A 20765-nucleotide genomic window follows, 5' to 3' on the forward strand; every position below is an offset into this window, starting at 1 on the left:
ATAGGATTTATCGTATCCATAATCAGACGATTTAAACTTGCATTTCACTGATGCGCCCTTTTACACATGCTGACTCTGCCCAATAGTAGACTTTCTTCGCTGCAAAAACGAAAGCAAGCACGACCAGAGTTGCCGTGAGCCGTCAGTGGGAAGCAGCGCCGGCAACCGTGCGCACGCGCCGTTAGCCACCGTGAGAACCTTTGCCCTCCCTGAGTGGGGCGTGGCCAGGTTCGCCTCTGCGCCGGAAGCGTTGGCCACTTTCCCTCGGAGGCCGGCTGCGGGTGGTTGGCCGGTGCGGGGCTGGCTCCTTGTGTCTACGGTGGCCTCCGTGCTTCTGCCATGGCGGGCTGTGGGGCACCAATGGCGGCGATTGCCGAGAGGTCGCTTACGGAAGATGAGATGGCAGAGGTGAAAAAAGAGGTAAGAAGCGAGAGGCTTTGGCCATAGTCCCCCATGGACTGGCGGGGGGGGGAAGCCCGGGGGGGGGGGGGGCCCCTACCGCCCCGCTGGCGTGCGAGGCACTGTCTACGAAAAGGATAAAGTGAAAGAAGCAAGAGGTTTTCTTAAAGCGTATTCTGTTTAGGAAGAAGGAAGTAAACTGCAAATCCGCTTGCCGTAGCAAAACTGCCAGCCCACAGACCCCGAGAGGGTTCCTGCCCCTGTAAGCGTAGAAGGGGGAAATCCTGCCAGGTGTGGCTTTTCCTGTCGCTGCAGTTCTGTGCTGCACCTGGTGAAATTCTGCCTTTTATGGAGTTCTTAAAGAAGCCGAGGGGAGGAGTCATTCGAAGCTTCTTCCCAATCCGTTGTGTTAATCCTCCATTATTTTCGCTGTACCCCAAGAGAGGCTGCAACCTGTGTGGCGATTCCAGGGGGGTAGCTGTGTTGATCTGTTGTAGTAAAACAAAACAGAACAGTCACTGAGGACCTTGGCTCTGACTTGCAAAACCTTGAATAAGTAAGTGCCACTGGACTTGTGTTTTGGTACCTCTGACCCAGGTCACCAGCCATTATGTGTAAAGGCTAATTCTGTTCCAGTCACTTATATATGAGAGCCAGTTTGGTGTAGTGGTTAAGTGCACAGACTCTAATCTGGGAGAATTGGGTTTGATTCCCCAATCCTCCACCTGCACCTGGCTGGATGACCTTGGGCAAGCGATAGTTCTGATAACAGCTGTCCGTGAAGAAAGAGCAGTTTCTGTCAGAGCTCTCTCAGCCCCACCTTCCTCACAGGGTGTCTGTTGTGGGGAGGGGAAAGGAAAGGAATTTGTAAGCCGCTCTGAGACACCTTTGGGTAGTGAAGGGCGGGGTATAAATCCAATCTCTTCTTCTATACTGAGAGTCAGACAGGAAAGATGTTGGGTGGGATTTGCATGAAGCCTCTGTCTACCTCAGCTGTGATTTTCCCTATAAGAATTCCCAAATTGATTTTCTTTTGCATATCTGAAGACGTTAGATTTGCCTCATGATAGCTCATATTGAAATAAATGTGCTAATCTTTAAGATGCTACTGGACTTCAGTATTCAAGAGCCAAAGTTCAGACCCTGGCAGGTACAGCTGCAAGATGTATTAGCTGCTGCTTGTCAGAGACACTACTGGGCTAGAAGGACCAGTGGTCTGTTTTGCCATAGGGCAGGTAGGTTTACATTGTCATCTTGGGTTTAGTAACTGGGGAAGAAGCAACTTTAGTGTGTTATTGGTGGAGGAGTCTGTCACTTTCTTTTCTCTCCCTCCTCCTTCAGCCTCTCATTCTGGACAATAAGTGAATAAAGAAAGGGTCATATGGGGAGAGGAGATAATTGAGAGAGCCATGAATGCCTGCTTGCTGTTTTGGGAGCACTGAGAATTAGATGCGCTCTCACAAAAACACTGTACTCAGCAATATTCTATAGGAACAGAGAAAGAAGAGAATGTATTATAGGACAATCCCTTCTTCCAAAACACTGGCAAGGTTCAGAGTGGAGGTTAAAGGCATGTTAGAGGCATGGCATGGGAAAGCATCAGAGGGAGAAGAGAGAAAATCCATGAAATTGTATGGTTTCTGCTACAGCTTACATATTTTTATGTAGGAGGTTCTCCTAGAGTGCTGATAGGAAATCCCCGATTTGTAGTGGAGTTATTGTCAGCCATGAGTCATTGAAAGTAGTTTTTGGCTGGTAATAGTCACCTCTTCCTCCTCCTCTTCTGCCTACTGAAGAGAAACTGTGTGTAGGTTTTAAATTATAAATCAAAGTCTATAGTGATTTGTTGTTATGTATTTATTTCTAATGGCTATATTGTAATCTTGCTCAGAGAATGACAGAGCTGATGTCACTTCCTCTGGAAAAAATTGCATTCCTCCCCCACTTCCCCAGTTTTAAGCACACAGTGGTTCTTCACCTTACTTGAAAATTATTTCTAAGTTCTCACTGTAGGTTTGTTTAGCTTTACCAACATCTGTTCATAACACAAGTCTATCAGATAGGTGGAAATTGATACGTCTTGAAAACCATTAGGAGTATTCAAGCTGTAGTGTTCAGGTTAAATGTAAATCTCTTCTGTCAAACCTGTACATTAGAGAGTTATTCTTACAGTTGCTCATGAACCCGAGCACCTGAGACTAGAATGCCTACTTCCATGAATCTGCCTGTGTCACAAGATCTTCCAGCAAGGCTTTGCTCCATGTACAGCCATTTTCATTTTAGGCTTATGGTAATAACATGTGATAGTATCCTTGTTGAGCTTCCTCCGTAGAGCAGCCCACCAAATGGAGTCTTTGAGAACGTCTAAAAATGTGGCCAATTTTATTTTATTTTTTTGTTCTGTGGAAGGAGCTGAATAACTGTTGCTGGTAGGGCATTTTGATTGTCTTATGTTCTTATTGATTGCTTTATAAACATTTTGTGGAATTTTATAGTAGCTATAATTCTCTTGGAGTTCTGGTTAAAAGGAAAAGGCAGGATATAATCTAAAATGGACAGGGGAGTGCAACCCTGTTAATTCTCCTGGGCCTCTCAGCAGCTTCCAGTACTATCTTTCATAGTGTTCTTTTGGAACACCTTTCTGGGTTGATATGGGAGGCACCATTTTGCAGTGGCTTTGGTCCTACCTAAAAGGCAAACTTCAGAGTGTTGTGCCAGGGGACCACTGCTCAGCCTCTCGGCCTCTGGCCTATGGGCTTCCACAAGGTTCCATCTTGTTTCCAACCCAAGAAAGGCCCTTTTCAGTTGTGGCACCAAAACTTTGGAATTCCTTCCCATGGAGAGTCATCTGTCTCTGTTGTTGTCTTCTGCCAGCAAAGACTTTTTTTGTTTTGTCTGGCATTCCCACACTGACTCTTATTAGCCCTCCTTCCTGTTTATGTGTTTATATTTATGTTTTCATTTATTGCTTTAAATATTTTTTGTGTGTGTGTTTGGTACCTTGGGAATGCTGAATTGGGTGGAAAGGCAGCCTAGAAATATTTTAAATAAAATTAAATATAAATGGATCAAACCTGGCTTATTGTAAAAACAGACTACAAACATCTAATGGTGTAACCTTTGGCATGCAGGATGGCTTTTTTAATGTGCTTAGAAAAAGTATAATCAGTGCTATGCTTTCCCATATATTCTGCCCTTTAACAGGCTCAGGCTGAGTAGAAGTGTAAAATATATGTTAAATTGCAAATGTGTTCAGCCATTGAATGCCAGACAGTGCTTTTAAAATATGCTTAGGATGGGATCCTTAAGAATGTTGAGCAATCACTTAAAAACAGCTGTTTGTTTATTTATTTATTTTATTTTATCTTTAAATTTATATCCCGCCCTACTCCAAAGGCTCCTTCAAGTGTAAATTTGGTAAGCTTTTTTTCAGAGGATCCCCTTGATGTTTTTGATCAAAAGGAGGTCTAGAGAAAGATCTGGTTTTTAAACACAGTCAAAACTGCAGAAGTTAAGACTGACACTTGAACTTAATCTGTGAAAAGTGATAGGAAGCTAACACAAATAGTGGCATATGTTTAGTGTACTTTTGGTTAGCTGCTTTCCTTGAAATATGCTCTTCCAGGTTCAACAGCTGCAGCTTCCAAGAGTATTTCTGAGTAGTCAAACCGTGCATCAATGTTGGTCCTTGAGGCTACAAAGATTTGAATAATGGCTGCCATGTCTGAATTAGGGAAAGTAGGTTACAGACATTTCTGAGCATTCATGTGACTTGAGAGTCAAGGTGCAGTAAAGAATCCAAGAGTTTACCAAAGATACACACCTCGGTGAATGTAGGAGACCAAACTCCATGAATAACAGACGTCTCCAGGCCTTCTAAACACCTATTAGTGGATTTTGATTTCCAACCTCTGATACAACTACTTTTGTTACACAGAACTTTGAACAAATGACAAGAAAAAATTAGAAAAAGAGCACAGTATGGACAAAATGACAACTTTTAGCTCAGCAGTGTTAACAGTGCATTCTAACAATGGGAATACTGCTGATCTAGTTCAGGGGTGTTCAGGCTATGTCTCCAGGGTTACTTAAGCTTATCAGAATTCCTCAGTGAGACCATCAGTAATGGTGTCCTGGCATCTCTGAAAGGCAATTATGGATCTTTCTGTGTAGTCTGTGGCTGTAGGAGAGAGTTCTAGAGTATATTTGTAGTTTACAAAAGACATGTAAACAAAAGACATGTAAACAAAAGACATGTCAGGTGAATCAGGATGAATGTGTGTTGACAGGGATTATGTAGTAGCCTAGGTTATCCTAGGTATTAGCTTCCTGCCTATTGTGTTTGTATTTCTTGATTCTATAATGATCACAGAAAGACATCTTCAGAGTACAATATTTGAATTTTAGCTCTGAGGAAAAATGGATAAAATGAGGCTTTGCAGTGAGCCATGTAAATAAAAGCGAGCCATGTCTTGTTTTCAATTACATTGGTTGTTTCATAACTTAGGTTTTTATCTTATAGTCTAACAGCGACGTTGGCCAAATCTTTGGATACTGAAGTCCAATGACTAGATCTATGAGTGGGCAAGACAGATCTTTCTACAAACCTGGAGAGGTATAATGCCATAGACTCCACTGTCCAATGTGGCCATTTCTTCCACGGGAACTAACATTGCCAGCCTCCATGTGAGGGCTAGAGATCACCCGGAATCACAACAGCTCACTAGAAGATGGAGATCAGTTCCCCTGGAGAAAATAGCTACTTTGGAGGATGGAGTCTATAGCATTATACTCTGATGAGGTTGCTTCCGTCCCCAAGGCTCCACCCCCAACTCTTCAGGAATTTCCCAACCTGGAGCTGGTAATCCTAAGGGAACTGATCTCCATAGTTGGGAGATCTGCTGTGATTCCTGAAGAGCTGTCACTGTTACTCGTGTGGGGGGAAGCAGGCAGGTGGCTTGGAGAGTGATGGGGCAGAAAGAGAAAGGAAATGACAGATGTGGAGGGGAGAGAGAGTAAAAGAACAGATGGCAGGAGGGGGAAAGAGTGAGAGATAGAGAAGTAGGGGAAGAGGGGAGGAAGCAAGGGTGGGATAGCTACTCCTGCAAGTTTCTTGTGAGTCCTCACTTGTATATATCTAGTTTTGAATATGGCCCCATAGTGCAGATTTTAAAAGTCTGGGAACATCCAGGTATGCAGAAAAATTCCTAAACTTTCTTTAAAATGGGGGTGGGATCCAAACTAAAATAGAGAAGTGATGTGTGCACAAAACAAACACTACAACACAAACAAGTTGAACAAGGTCTCACAAGAGCTACCTGCCAGAAGATGGTTCAGAGCAGAAAACCTGTCTTGTGTGTTTTCAGCTCCAAGCCTTGCCATCACTGGCCAAGTGATAAGGCACAGTAGGGTCTAGGCTTGGAACAGAAGGGATTTCCTGCATGCTTTCTTGTCCAAGTCTCCTCCTTGCAATGGCTGCCTGTGGGAGGGAGCTTGGAATAGAAAGAGCAGCTTCAAGTTCAGCCCCTCCTTTCCTTACCTGGCTGCTTATTGCAGTGAGGGCACAACAGGGGAGTGGAGAATGGGATGTCCTTATCATCCTGGATTATAAAGACTGGTTTAATGAGACTCAACTTTATTAAGCTCAGTCACTAGCAGTGTTCCCTCTAAGCTGAGTTGGTGTGAACTAGCTCACAGTTTTGTAGCCTCCAGCTCACACATTTTTGTCTTAGCGCAGGAAGGATGGCTCCAGAGCAAACTAATTTACACAGCAGCCAAATCGCTCGCTCACAACTTTAGTGGCAGGACCTCTCAAAGTAGAATTTTTGCTCACAAGACTCCACAGCTTAGAAGGAGCTTTGGTCACCACAGAATTAAAATGCCCTTTGGTGAGATATAATTTTTTTAAATGGAGTGCATTATAGAGAAAATGCAGTTTCTTGGTTCAGTTTGGTTTGCAAATGACTTTTTGGGAGAACATGCCACATTCCCCTAGCTGCTGACTCACCCCATGTGTCCTCCATACTATTATAGATCTTTGTGAAATACTTGGGTGAGCAACACGTGCTGTTCCTATAGCACCATCCATCACATAGCATTTTATATAGGGTACACATACAGTGCACTCTTTTTTTCTGGGTTACATGCTAGTAGCTCAATGGGTAGAAGAAAGAGTGAGACAGCCAGGGCTCTAGTCGGGGGGGAGCTCTCAGGTACGGAGCTCCGGAAGAGAACCTCTAGGGGGCGGGGCGGTCACGTGGTGAAGCCCCGCCCCCTTCTTTACCCCACCCTCTGCTTCGATCCTCATTCCGTTTGGGAATGAGGATGAAGCAGGAGGGTAAGTAGCCGGGCCTTCTGACACACTTCCGGTGATGTCAGGGGGCGTGGCATATGCAAATAAGTTATGCTAATGAGTTATGCTAATGAGCTCCGGCAGCTCTTTTTCTACAACAAGACCCCTGGAGACAGCCATACAGTCTTTATAGCTCAGCCCTGTGAAAACCCTCTGGCAGCCATATGCACACCTCTGTTCCAAGGGCAGTGTTTGATATCCCGGTGAATGTCTGAGACTTGGGGACTGGAGCCACATGCAAACACTGACCATTCCAAATCAGTTTTCATCATCCCATGGTCTCCAGTCTCATTTTGGCAGCTTTCTACATGGGCTAGTACAGGGGTGGCCAAACTTGCTTAACTTAAGAGCCACATAGAATAAGCGTCACATGTATGAGAGCTGCAAGACATGAATAAATATTACATGTTTTTATTGGAAAACATGAAGATTTCCTTTTTATTAACATTAAATGAGACTGCTAAAATAAAAACAAAAGGGGTAAAAACAGATATTGATAATGATATTGTGCTGCTCCAGTCAGCATTTAACTGTAGCTAAGTAGAACTGTCATATATCTTTAAGAGCAGTTTGCCCCTGGGAATTGTAGTCTTTAGTTAGGCATCCCAATGCATCCCTGACTGGCTGATTAACAGTCATTTCCTCCTCACAGAGGCGGGAGGATTCTGAGTTTACGGCTCTCTTCCCCTTCTCTCTTCCCCTTTTCCTTTGTTCTCTTCAAACGACAAGGAGTTGGGACACGCAATCCTTTTCACCATGAGCCAGTGAACAGAATTAGATTACAAAAGATGTGAGTAAGAACTCTTCTGAATGCATGTGGAACTGAATAAAAATGATTGAATTCTACTTTGGCCGTGCGTTGAATCTGTCCAGAAGGAGCTGTTGACTCAGCGTCAGACGGAACAGATATTTATTTGTCCAATGGTATTTGTTTGCTAGTGATATTTATTTGTCTAAGTCAGAAAAAAAGAGAAAGAGGTAGAAAGAATGAAAGGTGGTGAGAGAGAGCGTAACAAAGAAAGCAAATAGATGGGGGAGGGGAAGGAAGGAAGAGCGAAAGGAAGGGAAGGAGAAAGAGAGAAAAAGAGAAAGAAAGGTGGAAAGAAAGCAAATAGATGGAGGGAGGGGAGAGAGAGAAACAAAGAAAGTAAATAGATGGAGAGAAAGTGGGAGAAATGAACGAAGAGAGAAAGAGAGAGAGAAAGAAACAAAGAAAGCAAATAGGGAGAGGGAGGGAGGATGGAAGGAAGGAAGAGAGAAAGAGAAAGGTGGAAAGAATGGAAGAGGTGGAAAGAAAGGAGAGAGAAACAGAAACAAAGCAAATAGATGGGGGAGGGAGGGGAGGACGGAAGGAGAAAGAGAGAGAAAGAAAAGTGGAAAGAAAGGGGTGGGGGGAAAAGCAAATAGATGGGGAGGGCGGGAGGGCGAAAACAAGTAACTTTAACTTTAAATGTGTTCTTCAACCCCCTCCCCCACACTCCCATGCCAGCCATCTTGGCTTGGAAAAGGAATTTAAAGAGACAAATGCTTTCTCCAAGCTGGCAGATGGGGCCGCTGGGCAGGGGCTTGGAGGATACCTTTAACTTTAAATGTGTTCTCCGAGCCCACCGCCCTTGCTGCCGCATCAGCTTGGCTTGGAGAAAGGATTTAAAGAGACAAATGCTTTCTCCAAGCTGGCAGATGGGGCCGCTGGGCAGGGGCTTGGAGGATACCTTTAACTTTAAATGTGTTCTCCGAGCCCACCGCCCTTGCTGCCGCATCAGCTTGGCTTGGAGAAAGGATTTAAAGAGACAAATGCCTTCTCCTAGCCAAGCCAGCGGGCTGGTATGTCGAGGCTTGGAGAACACATTTAACTTTAGATGGGGAGGGAGGGGAGAGAGAGAGAGAAAGAAAGAAAAGTGCAAAGAAAGAAAGTGGAAAGAAAGCAAATAGATGGGGGGAGGGAGAGGTGGAATGAAAACAACTTCAACTTTAAATGCATCCTCCAAGCCCCCTCCCCCCCCACCTTCATGCCAGCTGGCTTGGTTCTGAGAAGGAATTTAAAGAGACAAATGTTTTCTCCAAGCCAGCTGGTGGGGTGGTGGTTTGAGAATGCATTTAAAGTTAAAGTTGCGCCCCGGTCACACGGCAAAGTTGCCGCGGGAGAGGCACGGATGGTGGGCGGATTATCCGGGCGTGATCACACCCCAACATCTGGGAAGTGGAGTGCACCTGTGGTTTACCGCAGAAAATGTGCATAAAAAAAACTAGTACCTCCAAGGTACTAGTAAACATTTGCCACGGGCTGCCTCCAGACGCCCGTGGTGTGATCGTGCCGGTGCACGGCATTCCCCTCTGGTCCCTCGTTTACCCACCAGCACCGAGGGAAGGACCCATGCTGTGCCGCCGGCGCGTCTGATTGTGTAATCGCGGATCAAACTGCGTCAGGGCAATTAGCCATGCCTCCCCCCCGCGATATCCAGCCCGTGTGACCAGGGCCTTGCTTTCTTTCTCTGCTCCCCCCCCCCCCCAAGCCTACCCAGGGAAAGGAACACTGGCTGGGGAAAGGAAGGCCGATCAGGGAGGCATGCCTCCCCTTCGGTTCTCCAGCTGCCCTGCCGGGAGCTACACAATATGCATGAAAGAGCCGCATGCAGCTCCCGAGCTGCCCGTCTTGAAACCAAAACTCTGAAAGCAGGGATTCTGTTCAGCATAATACAACTAAATCAGTAAAATCTGGTGCCATCTGTACAGCCAAAGAAAAATAGCAAATTTAAGCCTATTTGTTATGGAATACTTCCAGGGCATTAAGCAGTGGCAACTGTACTGGTTGTCCACACAGTTTGCTATAGATTTACAGTAAGTAGTGATGATACGTGATGCAAACAGATGTGTGGTGGAAAAATTTCCCAGTGCTTAATTTTTCTGTGGAAAACTTTGCCATTTAAAAATCCATTGTTTTATGAAACTAGTAAGAATGAATGGATGCCATCACCAAAATAATATTGGTTATTCTTGGCAGTCTCAAAGTTGCTATATTTTTCAGGTAATTATCCCAAGCAGTTGTGTGATTGAGTGCATTGATGTTGATTCATAGATTGGAGCAAGATAAAACCACAAATACACATAGTAATCCAAGTTAAAAATTGAGTTATAGACCCACCTGACTGACTTTGTAGATCAAATCAAAGCCCAAGATGGAGTTCTTATTTAAATGTCTCATCTCACATGGTGGAAAAGAGATGAGTAGTGTAAGTGAGGGTACTGAGAACAACAGTGAAACTGACATGGCCCAGCGACCTCCATGGAAGAGAGTTAAATTCTGTTAAACCAGATGCTTGTACAACAACAAAGGTACAGCGCACAGTAAAAAGTGACACAAAAGTAGCAAAACAAGCAACACAACTGTGTGCTGTGTTTCCCACAACATATTCATAAAGGAGACTTCATTTGAAGTGTAATATATCTATTATAAAAAGTCAATGTGTCCATCATAGGAAAATACAGAGGTCACATAATAAATATACATAATTATATATAGAAAGTCCAACACTTTTTCCAGGTAATTTTTCAGTGTTTCAGGCCTCTGATCCTTCCTCAGGAACAAAGACCCACTGCTGAGAATCCCTTTTCAGTTCCTTATGAGGTAATGCTTTTCTATTATTTCAGTGTTGGGCCTTGCCCAACTAAGTTTTGAACTTATCTGGGAAAAGTGTTGGACTTTCTATATATAATTATATATATAGACAGGAGGGCCTGGCGGGAGCTGGTCCATGGGGTCGCGAAGAGTCGGACTCTACTGTGCGACTTAGCAACAACAAAATATTTACTCTTTGGCCTCTGTATTTTCCTGTGATGGATTGTATGGGCACATTGACTTCATGAAATAGATATATCACACTTCGAATGAAGTCTCCTTTATGAATATGTTGCAGGAAACATAGCACACAGTTGTTTTGCTAGTTTTGTGAAACAGATGAGTGGACAGCCACATCCATGGCATACCATGCACAGTTCTTTGTGTGTGCTAAAATTAGTATTAACAGTTCTCAGTGCTTAAGTTTTTTATAATTTAAACAATGTAAAGGGAGTATGTAATACTGTATTATGTTTAAATTTTTCCAAGTATTATTCCACTGAAAATAATTTAGAAATAAATTGTTGAATTACACTAACATTTAAACAATACTTGATTTACTTATTTTCTAATAAAAATTTTAAGTTCAAGTATTTGTTGTTGTTGGGACATAAAGATAACTAAGGCCCCGGTCACACGTAGCATTAGGCACGCTAGAGAGACGGAAGATAGGCGGATTTTCCGGGCGCGATCTCACCGCCACATCTGGGAAGCGTGGCGCACCCGAGGCTTCCCGCCGAAGATGCGGGGTAAAAAAAACTATTACCTTGGAGGTACTAGTTTCTGGAAACCGTGGGGCAAGGGCGGGCGTCTGATCGCATTTCCAGTGGTAGTTCCGGCGCCCGCCCATGTCCCCTCGCAAAAAGGTTTTTTCCCCCCAAGTCTCCACAGATGTGCACAAGCACCCAACAGAGCATGCGCACATTTCAGTTTAAAAACACACACAACCCCATTTGCCGCGCCACTCTGCTTCTTTGCCGCGTCGTGTGATCAGCACCTCCCCCCTAACCTGGAGAGCTCAACGGGACCTCAACCCGACACCTAATCGCGCAGTCGTGCGTTAGTTTGCTCTGGGGCAAACAGCCACGCCTCCCCCCCGCATTTTCCTGCCCGTGTGGTCGAGGCCATAGGATGGTTTAATTTTGTTTATTAAATATGTCAAAATAAAGATGTTAAATTGGGTCATGCTCTGTTTTAGGCATCAGAATTGTTAAGGAAAATCCACATTCCTTGGTGCAAAATATTTCAGTGTATATGACATTATTTTAAGGCTTAATATTTTGGTTGTGCTTTTCCTTACTGCTCCAAATGCTAAACTTAAATTTTTGCATTCCTTAAACAGAATTATGAGGTAGACCACCTAGTGAACTCCTAGTTGAACTAAGTTTTGAACTGTAGATTTGCTCTGTGCATTACGTATAGCACTGTGCCAATCCCTAAATGAAACTATTAATCAAGTTTTGCATATTGTTTGAATACTGTATTTGCCATTCCTATTAGTCTTAAATAAAAACAATATGATAAGTTTTGCAAACACTCTCATATCTTTATGCCAGGTCTTGGAACAGTTGCGTCGCTATCTCTGTGAGAAAATAATTGCAGAAAGGCACTTTGATTATCTGCGTTCAAAGAAAATACTCAGTCGAGAGGACACTGAAGAAATCTCTTGCCGAGCCTCAAGCAGGAAAAAGGCTGGGAAGCTGCTGGATTACTTAGCAGAACATCCAAAAGGACTAGATGCTTTGATAGAATCTATTAGATTAGAAAGAACACAGAATTTCCTATTACAAAAGATAACTGATGCCATCCTGAAAGCAAAAAATGAAAAACTCGAAGGTCTTAAAGGTAATAACTCAGAATTACTTATTTATTCCAAAAGCCTTTGTACAAATTAGTGAACTTGCAGCTGCATTTATTGCAGAAATAAGCCCCAGTAAATTCAGGTAAGTGAATTGGATTACAGCCAAATTTTGCCTTCAGTTGCAATGATTTTAGTATTTCCTATGCATAGGGTTAAAAAATGGAGGATGCTAGGTAGTGACCAAGTGCTAAATTCCTAGGTGTCTAGGTACTTTGAAAACTATTTTAAAGATGTGCATGTGTGTTTCTAGGGGTGCATGTGTGTTTCTAGGGGGCAAAATGTTCAAGAGTTGAAGAGCTCTCCTATGACTGAACCTGCTCGAATATCTGGACAGCCTTTTGGGATTACGTTAAACACATTAATTTGTCTTGGATGACAGAAATCTTGGCACAAATTGCTTTCTACTAGTTGAACAAGTATTGACATTGATGATAGAATATCATTGCTGTTTACATTGCATATATATCATGAGATTTTCTCAGCTGAAGCAAAATGTAAAAAAATCTGCTGTATGCATCTACTCTCCAAATCATAGGTGCAATAGCAAGATGGGTTTTTTTTTTAAAGCCTACTTCATTATGTCCATGAATGTGGGTACTTCATCTGTAAGTTAAACCTTCATTTACTATGTCAGTGCTTAAAAGGGTGCATAAGCTTTAAAAAAATGTGCATACTACTTCCTCATACAAAAAGATCAGACAAGAAGCTGAACAGTAAATTGCCATTGATCTAAAGGCTTGTGCATGCTAGATTTTTCATTATTTTTCCTTGTAGAACACCCACATTTCAAATACAAAGATAGGTGAGTTGGGCAGGAGATTGAGTTCTGAAACACAGATGACATTATTTATTTCAACAGTTAATGTGTACTGCTTGGTCCCATGCTTGTTTACTCCAGGTAAGTCTGCTTAGGACTGTGATATCACTTGCTTTTTATCACTTACAAAAAAGCAAGTGATTGTTCTCCAGTTCATTGGATCAATAGAAGTTGTACTTGAGAAAATACATTTTTCCAGTTAATACGATTAAGATAGAAAATTTTCTCCTCTTGAAGTGACAGCCTAAACAAAGTGGTATTCACATTTGATACCACTTCAATAGCCACCACATCAATTTTAAATTAGGTCATAAATGCTAAAAGCTGCCATGATTTCATACATTTAATGATTTTGACAACAAATCTTCTGCCCCATAACTTCACTTACATTCATCTTCTTAAAAAAAAAGTGGTGCAGAGGTTAGTGTCAGACTAGAATATGGGAGACCCTAGAATATGGGAGACTCACACGGCCACTGCCTCACACTGCCATTGGGTGGTTTAGGGCCTGTCACTCTCTTAGGTTAACCTACTTTACAGGATTGTTGTGAGGATAAAATGGAGGAGGTGAGAAAGATGCTGTAAACTGCTTTGGGTTCCTATTGTAGAGAAAAAAGGATATAAATATCTAAATAAATACTTAGGGGGGCTGTCATAGTTCCCCTGCTTTGTGTGGTTGCTTTCTCTTCCAGTGTGCAAGGTAAGCAGCAGTAGTGAACTAGCCCCACCCTTCGTCCCCAGCAAGCAGACCCCCGATTGGGCCAGCTTGCTGGGCCATGTGGCCAGTGTGCTCGTATTTACTATGAAGGGTTGCATGTGTACAGCCAACACACACAATTAGATTTGATACAGTTTCAAGTTTTTAAGGTTTAATAGGAACTTAAATTCTAGTTTGTATCCAAAGCTAGCACACATTTTGCATTTCAGGATGAAACGACTATGGCTGTCCTAGCAGTAAGGCACTTAAGTCACTGAAGCACACACTGCTACGTTTAAACAATTAGTGGAAATTTCACCATACTGATGGGATTTGAATGTTAAGTTTTGGAACCTATTTTATGCACTAGTGAAATTGGTAGCATTGTGTACTTCATATTCCCACAATGGTGAAAATTATAAAGATCTTTGTTAGTTTGTTAACTCACACTCAAGAGAAACTCTTCTCCTTCAATAGACCCCCAAACAGGGTCTAATCCCACTGACTTCAGTGGGCATAGAATAGCATAACTGTTTGGGACTGCACTGAAGTCTCTACTTTGAGCCTTAGAAATCATGCATCTTAAGGCAGCAGGTCAGTTAAAAATCCAACAGTCCTAAGACTGAGATCCATGCAACTATGTGGAGAGCTTAGATTGCCCTGTAAGGTTTCTTAAGGTGCCTTTTAAATCACTCAACAAGTTACTCCTTCACGGAGAATGCTAGTGAATTTAAAGAAGATATTCTGCACAAAAAAGTGAATGTCTATGTGCATGCTTAAGAACCACCATGAAATTGACCTGAAATGTGTGTATAGATTTTAATGTTTCCCTTTAAGCTTGTAACGTTGCAAATGAAAATAAAATCTAGACGATCACTTGCTAGATGATCCATATTATGAAATTGACCTGAAATGTGTGTATGGATTTTAATGTTTCCCTTTAAGCTTATAATGTTGCAAATGAAAATAAAATTTAGAAGATCACTTGCTAGATGATCCATATTATGCCAACATTTAACTATTTGTACAACTTTTTAAACACTATGTTAATTGTATGCAAATCTGATTTATTTCTTTTACAGAATTGAGCTGTAGCAACTGCAGGCCTTCGTTATATGAACAAACAAACAATCTCTCTAGGTCACAGTCAAATGAATCTAATTTCTTTGAAAAACAAAAAGACCAAGAATGCACCTACATTCCTCATCCAGAAATGCTTAGTACCTCTGCTTTCGTGTCAGCTGCTTCCCTTTATTCAATGAATTTACCCATTACTGAAGTTGGAAATGCAGAAAACTCAGTTTTTTCAGCTGCCCTTCCTGGACCTGGAGATCCTGGAGCACCACCTCTTCCACCCCAGTTGCAGAATGAACAAGAGGAGACATGTTCCACCTCCAGTGATAATCACTTCTTGCCTTTGAGATCCCGCTCACTTTTTCCACAGTGAAGAATGGGTTCCTGATGAATCTTACATGGTAATAATGCTGCACAGGATGTCTTGTATAGTTTTACAAAAAAGAGATTTTTAAAAACTGTAAAATAACAGTAGGTTAAGAATGCTGAGGACAATCTTCTTTGAAAATAGTTCACTGAACCTGATAAATAGTTTAGGAGGTTGTAAAGCTGCATATTTTCTCTAACATCATATTATCATCATTCTGTTTCAATTATTGCCACTTAAATGCCTTTAAAGGGGCTTTCTTATATTCAGGTAGGAAAAATGATGCTCAGATGATTTTAAAAGATTTTACATTTACAGGGTTTTCCAGCTTTTCTAAAAGTGCTACACACTTCTTCCTACGAGAACATAACTTCTTTTTTTCATATTGAACTCTCCTAAAAAAAAAAGGAGAATAACTTCTCTTACTTGCCACAGTAGCCATTTTCTCTAGTAATTCTTAGGGCTTGCTCAAACATATTAACTCCTGACAGCTTCCTAGATGTTTTCCTAATAGGTACTATTTAACTGTCATAAGGAGGGACATTTAGCACAGAAAGAAATCTATCGATTTCTTACCTCACTGTTACCATCTTACATTGGAAGTAAGCTTTCACTTGTGCCTTATTAATATACAAAAATTAAGTTCAGTCTGGAAACAGCACCTAACTTTGCTGCAAAAAAAGCATTGATTAGCAATGGGCAGAGGTAAAGAAAAGAACCCCCTGACAAAGCAAGAGGTGCATTGATTGGTTTGCAGCAATATTTCTGTGCATCATCTTGGATTGAGTTTTTTGGGTAGTTATTATGGCATGCATATCCACAGTTTATTACTTTTAGCATTAACTGCTCTTTTAAAAAAATGACATGATCTGTCCTTTGTTCCCATTAAACTTCAAGAAGCATTAAAGATGTACTTCACAAGACGTCTTAAAGTGATTGAATAGCGGCAAATTTTCTGGGCACTGAATGTTGACACTTTCATAGTACTTATGGTGCAGATGCTTCTTCTCAGTGCTGAATATATTGCTAAAGTAAAAAGGTTTGATTCTTCTTCAAGGTGGGACAATGCTGTTCTACAGACAGTGGGTTAGAACCAGTAAATCTCTTCTACATTTTCCTCCAGAGAAAAGGAATCTTTACATCAGAATTTGGCAACAGGGGGTCTTTGGATCATAACTTACCCCAAACAATCAAAAGGAGCAAAAGATCTCCCTCAGTCATCTGGAGGACTTCCTTGTGGCCAGGTCACTGGAAAATGGGGGCATTGGTGAGGGAACGTCTGTGTACTACTGTAAAACAGTTTATAGGATTAATGATTTTCTAATTATTTTTTCACTATACTGAGAATGTGTGTGAGACAGCTTATATGTAAACATGCATAACAATGAAAAATGTGATATTATTTTAGAGGTCATATTTGTACAATGTAAAGAAAATCATGTATTGTGTACTGTTGGGGTAACACCATAATATTTCAGCAATCCTTTTTTCAAATATTCTCTTACAGTCATTGTATGTCCACTATCTGGACATGCATGGGGAGATAGTTATGCTCAAGATGAATGCTTACCAAAAGGAAGCTGGCTTTCTGTGGGGCCTCTGAGATGCAACAGATTATAAATATATCTTTGCATTATTTTGTTTTTAGTTTTTAAATCAGATTTAATTGCACTAATAGTCTGGTCCTATGCATGTTTATGCAGAAGTAAGTCTCACTGAATTCACTGCAACTTTATCACAGGTTAAGTAGGATTAAAACCTAATAAAGTTCCTTATGAGCGCAACTGTTGTATATAATGTGTTGATCACTGTTTTGTGGAATACTGGAGTTCTTTCATAAGCTTGAACTGGTCTATTTTTCTCCTAAAGCTGTGACCATTTGTATTACAAATTTCCCTACCTCATAGCTTACCAAAACTCAGACATGTACAGTGGCATTTAACAGAGCATTCTTTATCTAATATATCTGCTTATGCATTCACGCAAGAGTGAACTAGTGATTCCCACTGCTGACTTACGTATAATTTTATGAATATTAAATACTCCTATTATTAGTTTGCTCTTTTCTGAAGTTTGATTATATGATGCAATCTATGCTGTATCGTCATACCATCCTATTCAGTGTCAATGAGAATTCCCCAGTGTGGTGCCTGTGGGCACAATGGCGCCTGCCAGTACTTCCCTTGGCACTCACCAAGCTTGTCAGAAAGCGAGTGGAGCCACTGTATGGCAGGCCTTGTCATTGGGTTCCCTCATTCAAATGAAAGGGTTTCGCAGGGCTGCAAATTGAGGAGGGAGATACTGCGTTAGGCTTCATCTGCCTCAGGCATTTTGTGGTGGCACTCTCCATTCCCTCTCAAAATTCCGTTGGTATTCACAGGCTTAAAAAGGTTGGGGACCCTGATGTAGATCTTTGGAATGATTATTATTTGTTAATAAAAATGTTTGAAACGTGTAGTTTTAAAATAAGTACTTCTATTTAAAAAAAAAGCGCACAACTGAATTGTAAAAAAATGAACCTTTGTTTGGTAGTTTTGTGTTAATTGGTTAACTCACTTCCCAAATACTTCCCATACATCTCCTCAGATTTCATAAACTACACTGTAAGAGGCATTCATGTCTAAGATCTCATATTTACAAACTTTGTATCCTACCTTTCTGCCCTTACAAGAGCTGCCAATTTAAAACATACATGATTATAAAACCATTAAAATCAACCCACCTCTCGAACATACATAATTAAACCAATTTTAAATGAGTTAAAAAACTTAAAATACAGACAAAACATACAAATATTTGTTAGGAAGGAGGGATCTTTGTGGGAATGCTATATTTTAAAAAGTCTTCATGCATTGCGGAGGATGGCAACAGGAGGGGACAGATTAATCTCCCTGAAGAGAGAGAGCTCCAGAGCTTTGGTGCTGTGACTGAGAAGGCCTTCTTCCGAGTTGCCACCTGCCTAACCTCCGAAGGTGGGGGTTTCTGAGACAGGGCCTCTGAAGATGACAATAATGGTTGCGCAGGTTCATTAAGTTGGTTGGTCCCAACCCATATAGAGCTCTGAATGTCAAGTCCCAGGACCTTGAATAGTGCCTGGAAACAAATTGGAAGCCAGTGTAGGCGGGCTATGATCGGAGTGATGTGGTCCCTACAACCCACTACAGTCAATATTCTGACTGCAATATTCAGTACCAATTGAAGTTTCTGAACACTTTGCAAGGGCAGCCCCATGTAGAGCTGCATTGCAGTAACTTAATCTAGATGTAACCAGGGCATGCAACACAATGGCCAGGAAAGGCAGTGGCTGGTTGATCAGTCAGTCAAAGCTGGTAAAGGGCACTCTTGGGCATGGCTGCCACCTACTTATATCCAGTAGTAGACTTGGGTTCAAGAGCACCCCCAGACTACAGACCTGTTCCTTCAAGGGAGTATAGGGGACAAGATGGAACCTTGTAGGATGCCAGTAGTCTCCCAGCACCACCTTCTGAACCCTGCCCTCCAAGTTGGACTGGAACCACTGCAGAATAATGCCTCTCAATCCCAGTCCAGATAGGTGATCCAGAAGGATACCATGATAGATAGTATTGAGTGCCACTGAGAGGTCCAGGAGAATCAACAGAGTCACATTCCTGTCCATCCCCCAAGGCTGTTTGAGTCCGATAACCAGGCCAAAACTCAAACTGCAAGGGGTCTAAGCAATTCACTTCATCCAGAAAGGTTGGAATTGTCCATCCACCACCCATTCAATCACATTGCTCAAAAATGGAACATTTGAGACTGGTTGATAATTACACCACTTATTTGGCCCAGCTTTGCTACTGATGGAAGCAGGGGGTTTTGCAGCTTCCACACAGCATCCTCCTGTTCTCATGCACCCCTCCAGTTTTTCTGCAATCTTTTAGGAAAGGTCACAGCAAAGCTGGGGTGGTTGTTGTGTGTATATGGTTTACGGATGGCTGTCGGACCAGGGGCAAACTCTCTGGTTATTCCCAGGTCTGGTGAACAACCTTACTGACAGTAAGCAGGCCTGGATAGGACCTCTGAGTAAAGCTACCTTGAATATTAAACAAAAGAAACAGTTTATTTTTTTATATTCTGTCTTCTGTCATTAGAGTCACAGTAACATGTTGCAAACAAATTATGCAGCAAGAGAAAAAGAGGGAAATAATGAGCATCAAAATAAGAGAACAGTACTTTGCCTCAGAGAATGAGAAAAGTTACAGGGTATCTTTAGACAAACTGCTGTTGGTGTATGATATGCGAAACTCCCCCCCCCCCCAACTTCTGCTATTTTCATTTTGTTGGTGAGTGTTGCTTTTTTTTTTCTATATTTGCATTAGTTTTTGCAGTCACATGTGTGCTGCTTTTCACAGGCACCTTCATAGGCTCCTATGTATTTGTGGAAGAGTCCAAATTCAAAAAGAGGCTAAAATGTTGATACATAAGACTATGAAATGGGCTGCATGCCCAGTAAATAAGAGAGAGAGAGAGAGAGAGAGAGAGGTTACTGAAGATGAAAGATGATCAGAGAGGTGTGAAAGCAAAGCAAAAAATACCAATAAAAAGTGGTCCTGACATAGAAGGTGATATAGATGGATGGTAATGTGGCATACCACTCTAATGGCAGAAAGTGAAGAGGACCTAAAGAGCCTCTTGCTCAGAGTGAAAGAGGAGAGCGCAAAAGTGGGCTTGAAGCTCAACATTAAAAAAACTAAGATCATGGCATCTGGCCCCATCACTTCTTGGCAAATAGAAGGGGAAGTCGTGGAAGTAGTGACAGACTTCACGTTCCTGGGATCCCAGATCACCGCAGACTGTGACAGCAGCCATTAAATTAAAAGACGCCTGCTCCTTGGGAAGAAAGCGATGGCGAACCTAAACAGCATGATAAAAAGTAGAGACATCACCCTGCCAACAAAAGTCCGCATGGTCATAGCAATGGTATTCCCAGTAGTCATGTATGCCTGCGAGAGTTGGACTATAAGGAAGGCCGAGCGCCGAACAATAGATTCTTTTGAACTATGGTGCTGGAGAAGACTCTTGAGAGTCCCTTGGACTGCAAGAAGATCAAATCAGTCAATCCTAAAAGAAATCAACCCTGACTGTTCCCTGGAAGGCCAGATAATGAAACGGAAGCTCAAATACTTTGGCCACCAAATGAGAAGGGAGCACTCACTGGAGAAGACCCTGATGCTGGGAAAGATTGAAGGTCAAAGAAGACGGGGACGGCAAAGGATGAGATGGTTAGACAGTGTCATAGATGCAACAAACATGAAGTTGAGCAAACTTCAGAGGATGGCGGAAGACCGGAAGGCCTGGCGTGATCTGGTCCATGGGGTCACGAAGAGTTGGACTCGACTGTGCGACTGAACAACAACAACAAATTTGGCATTGTAAATGTCTACATTATGTCAGTTTTAAAAATGTAGATAGATTGCAGACATTATTGGTTTGTCATCTTTAAAAAGTACAGTTGGTCTGTGACATTGTATACTGTATACTGTGTTGATGTTAAATTTTGAATGGATAAGCAGCTATTGGTGTATACAAACAAATTTTGATAACGCTATGCACACAGACCA

At 41.9% G+C, this 20765-nt stretch overlaps 1 protein-coding gene across 1 annotated transcript; it reads left to right on the forward strand.

Moving 5' to 3' along the window:
• The first annotated feature begins 233 nt into the window (after window positions 1–233).
• BCL10 (B-cell CLL/lymphoma 10) lies at window positions 234–17593 on the forward strand. The gene is made up of 3 exons (XM_015410498.1): window positions 234–420; window positions 11924–12212; window positions 14825–17593. Exons 1-3 carry the CDS (start codon window positions 340–342, stop codon window positions 15187–15189), a joined length of 735 nt encoding a protein of 244 aa, XP_015265984.1. The 5' UTR covers window positions 234–339; the 3' UTR covers window positions 15190–17593.
• Window positions 17594–20765: the final 3172 nt, after the last annotated feature.

The sequence above is a fragment of the Gekko japonicus genome, unplaced genomic scaffold, assembly GCF_001447785.1.
Source record: "Gekko japonicus isolate JY-2015 unplaced genomic scaffold, Gekko_japonicus_V1.1 scaffold2418, whole genome shotgun sequence".
Taxonomy (NCBI): domain Eukaryota; kingdom Metazoa; phylum Chordata; class Lepidosauria; order Squamata; family Gekkonidae; genus Gekko; species Gekko japonicus.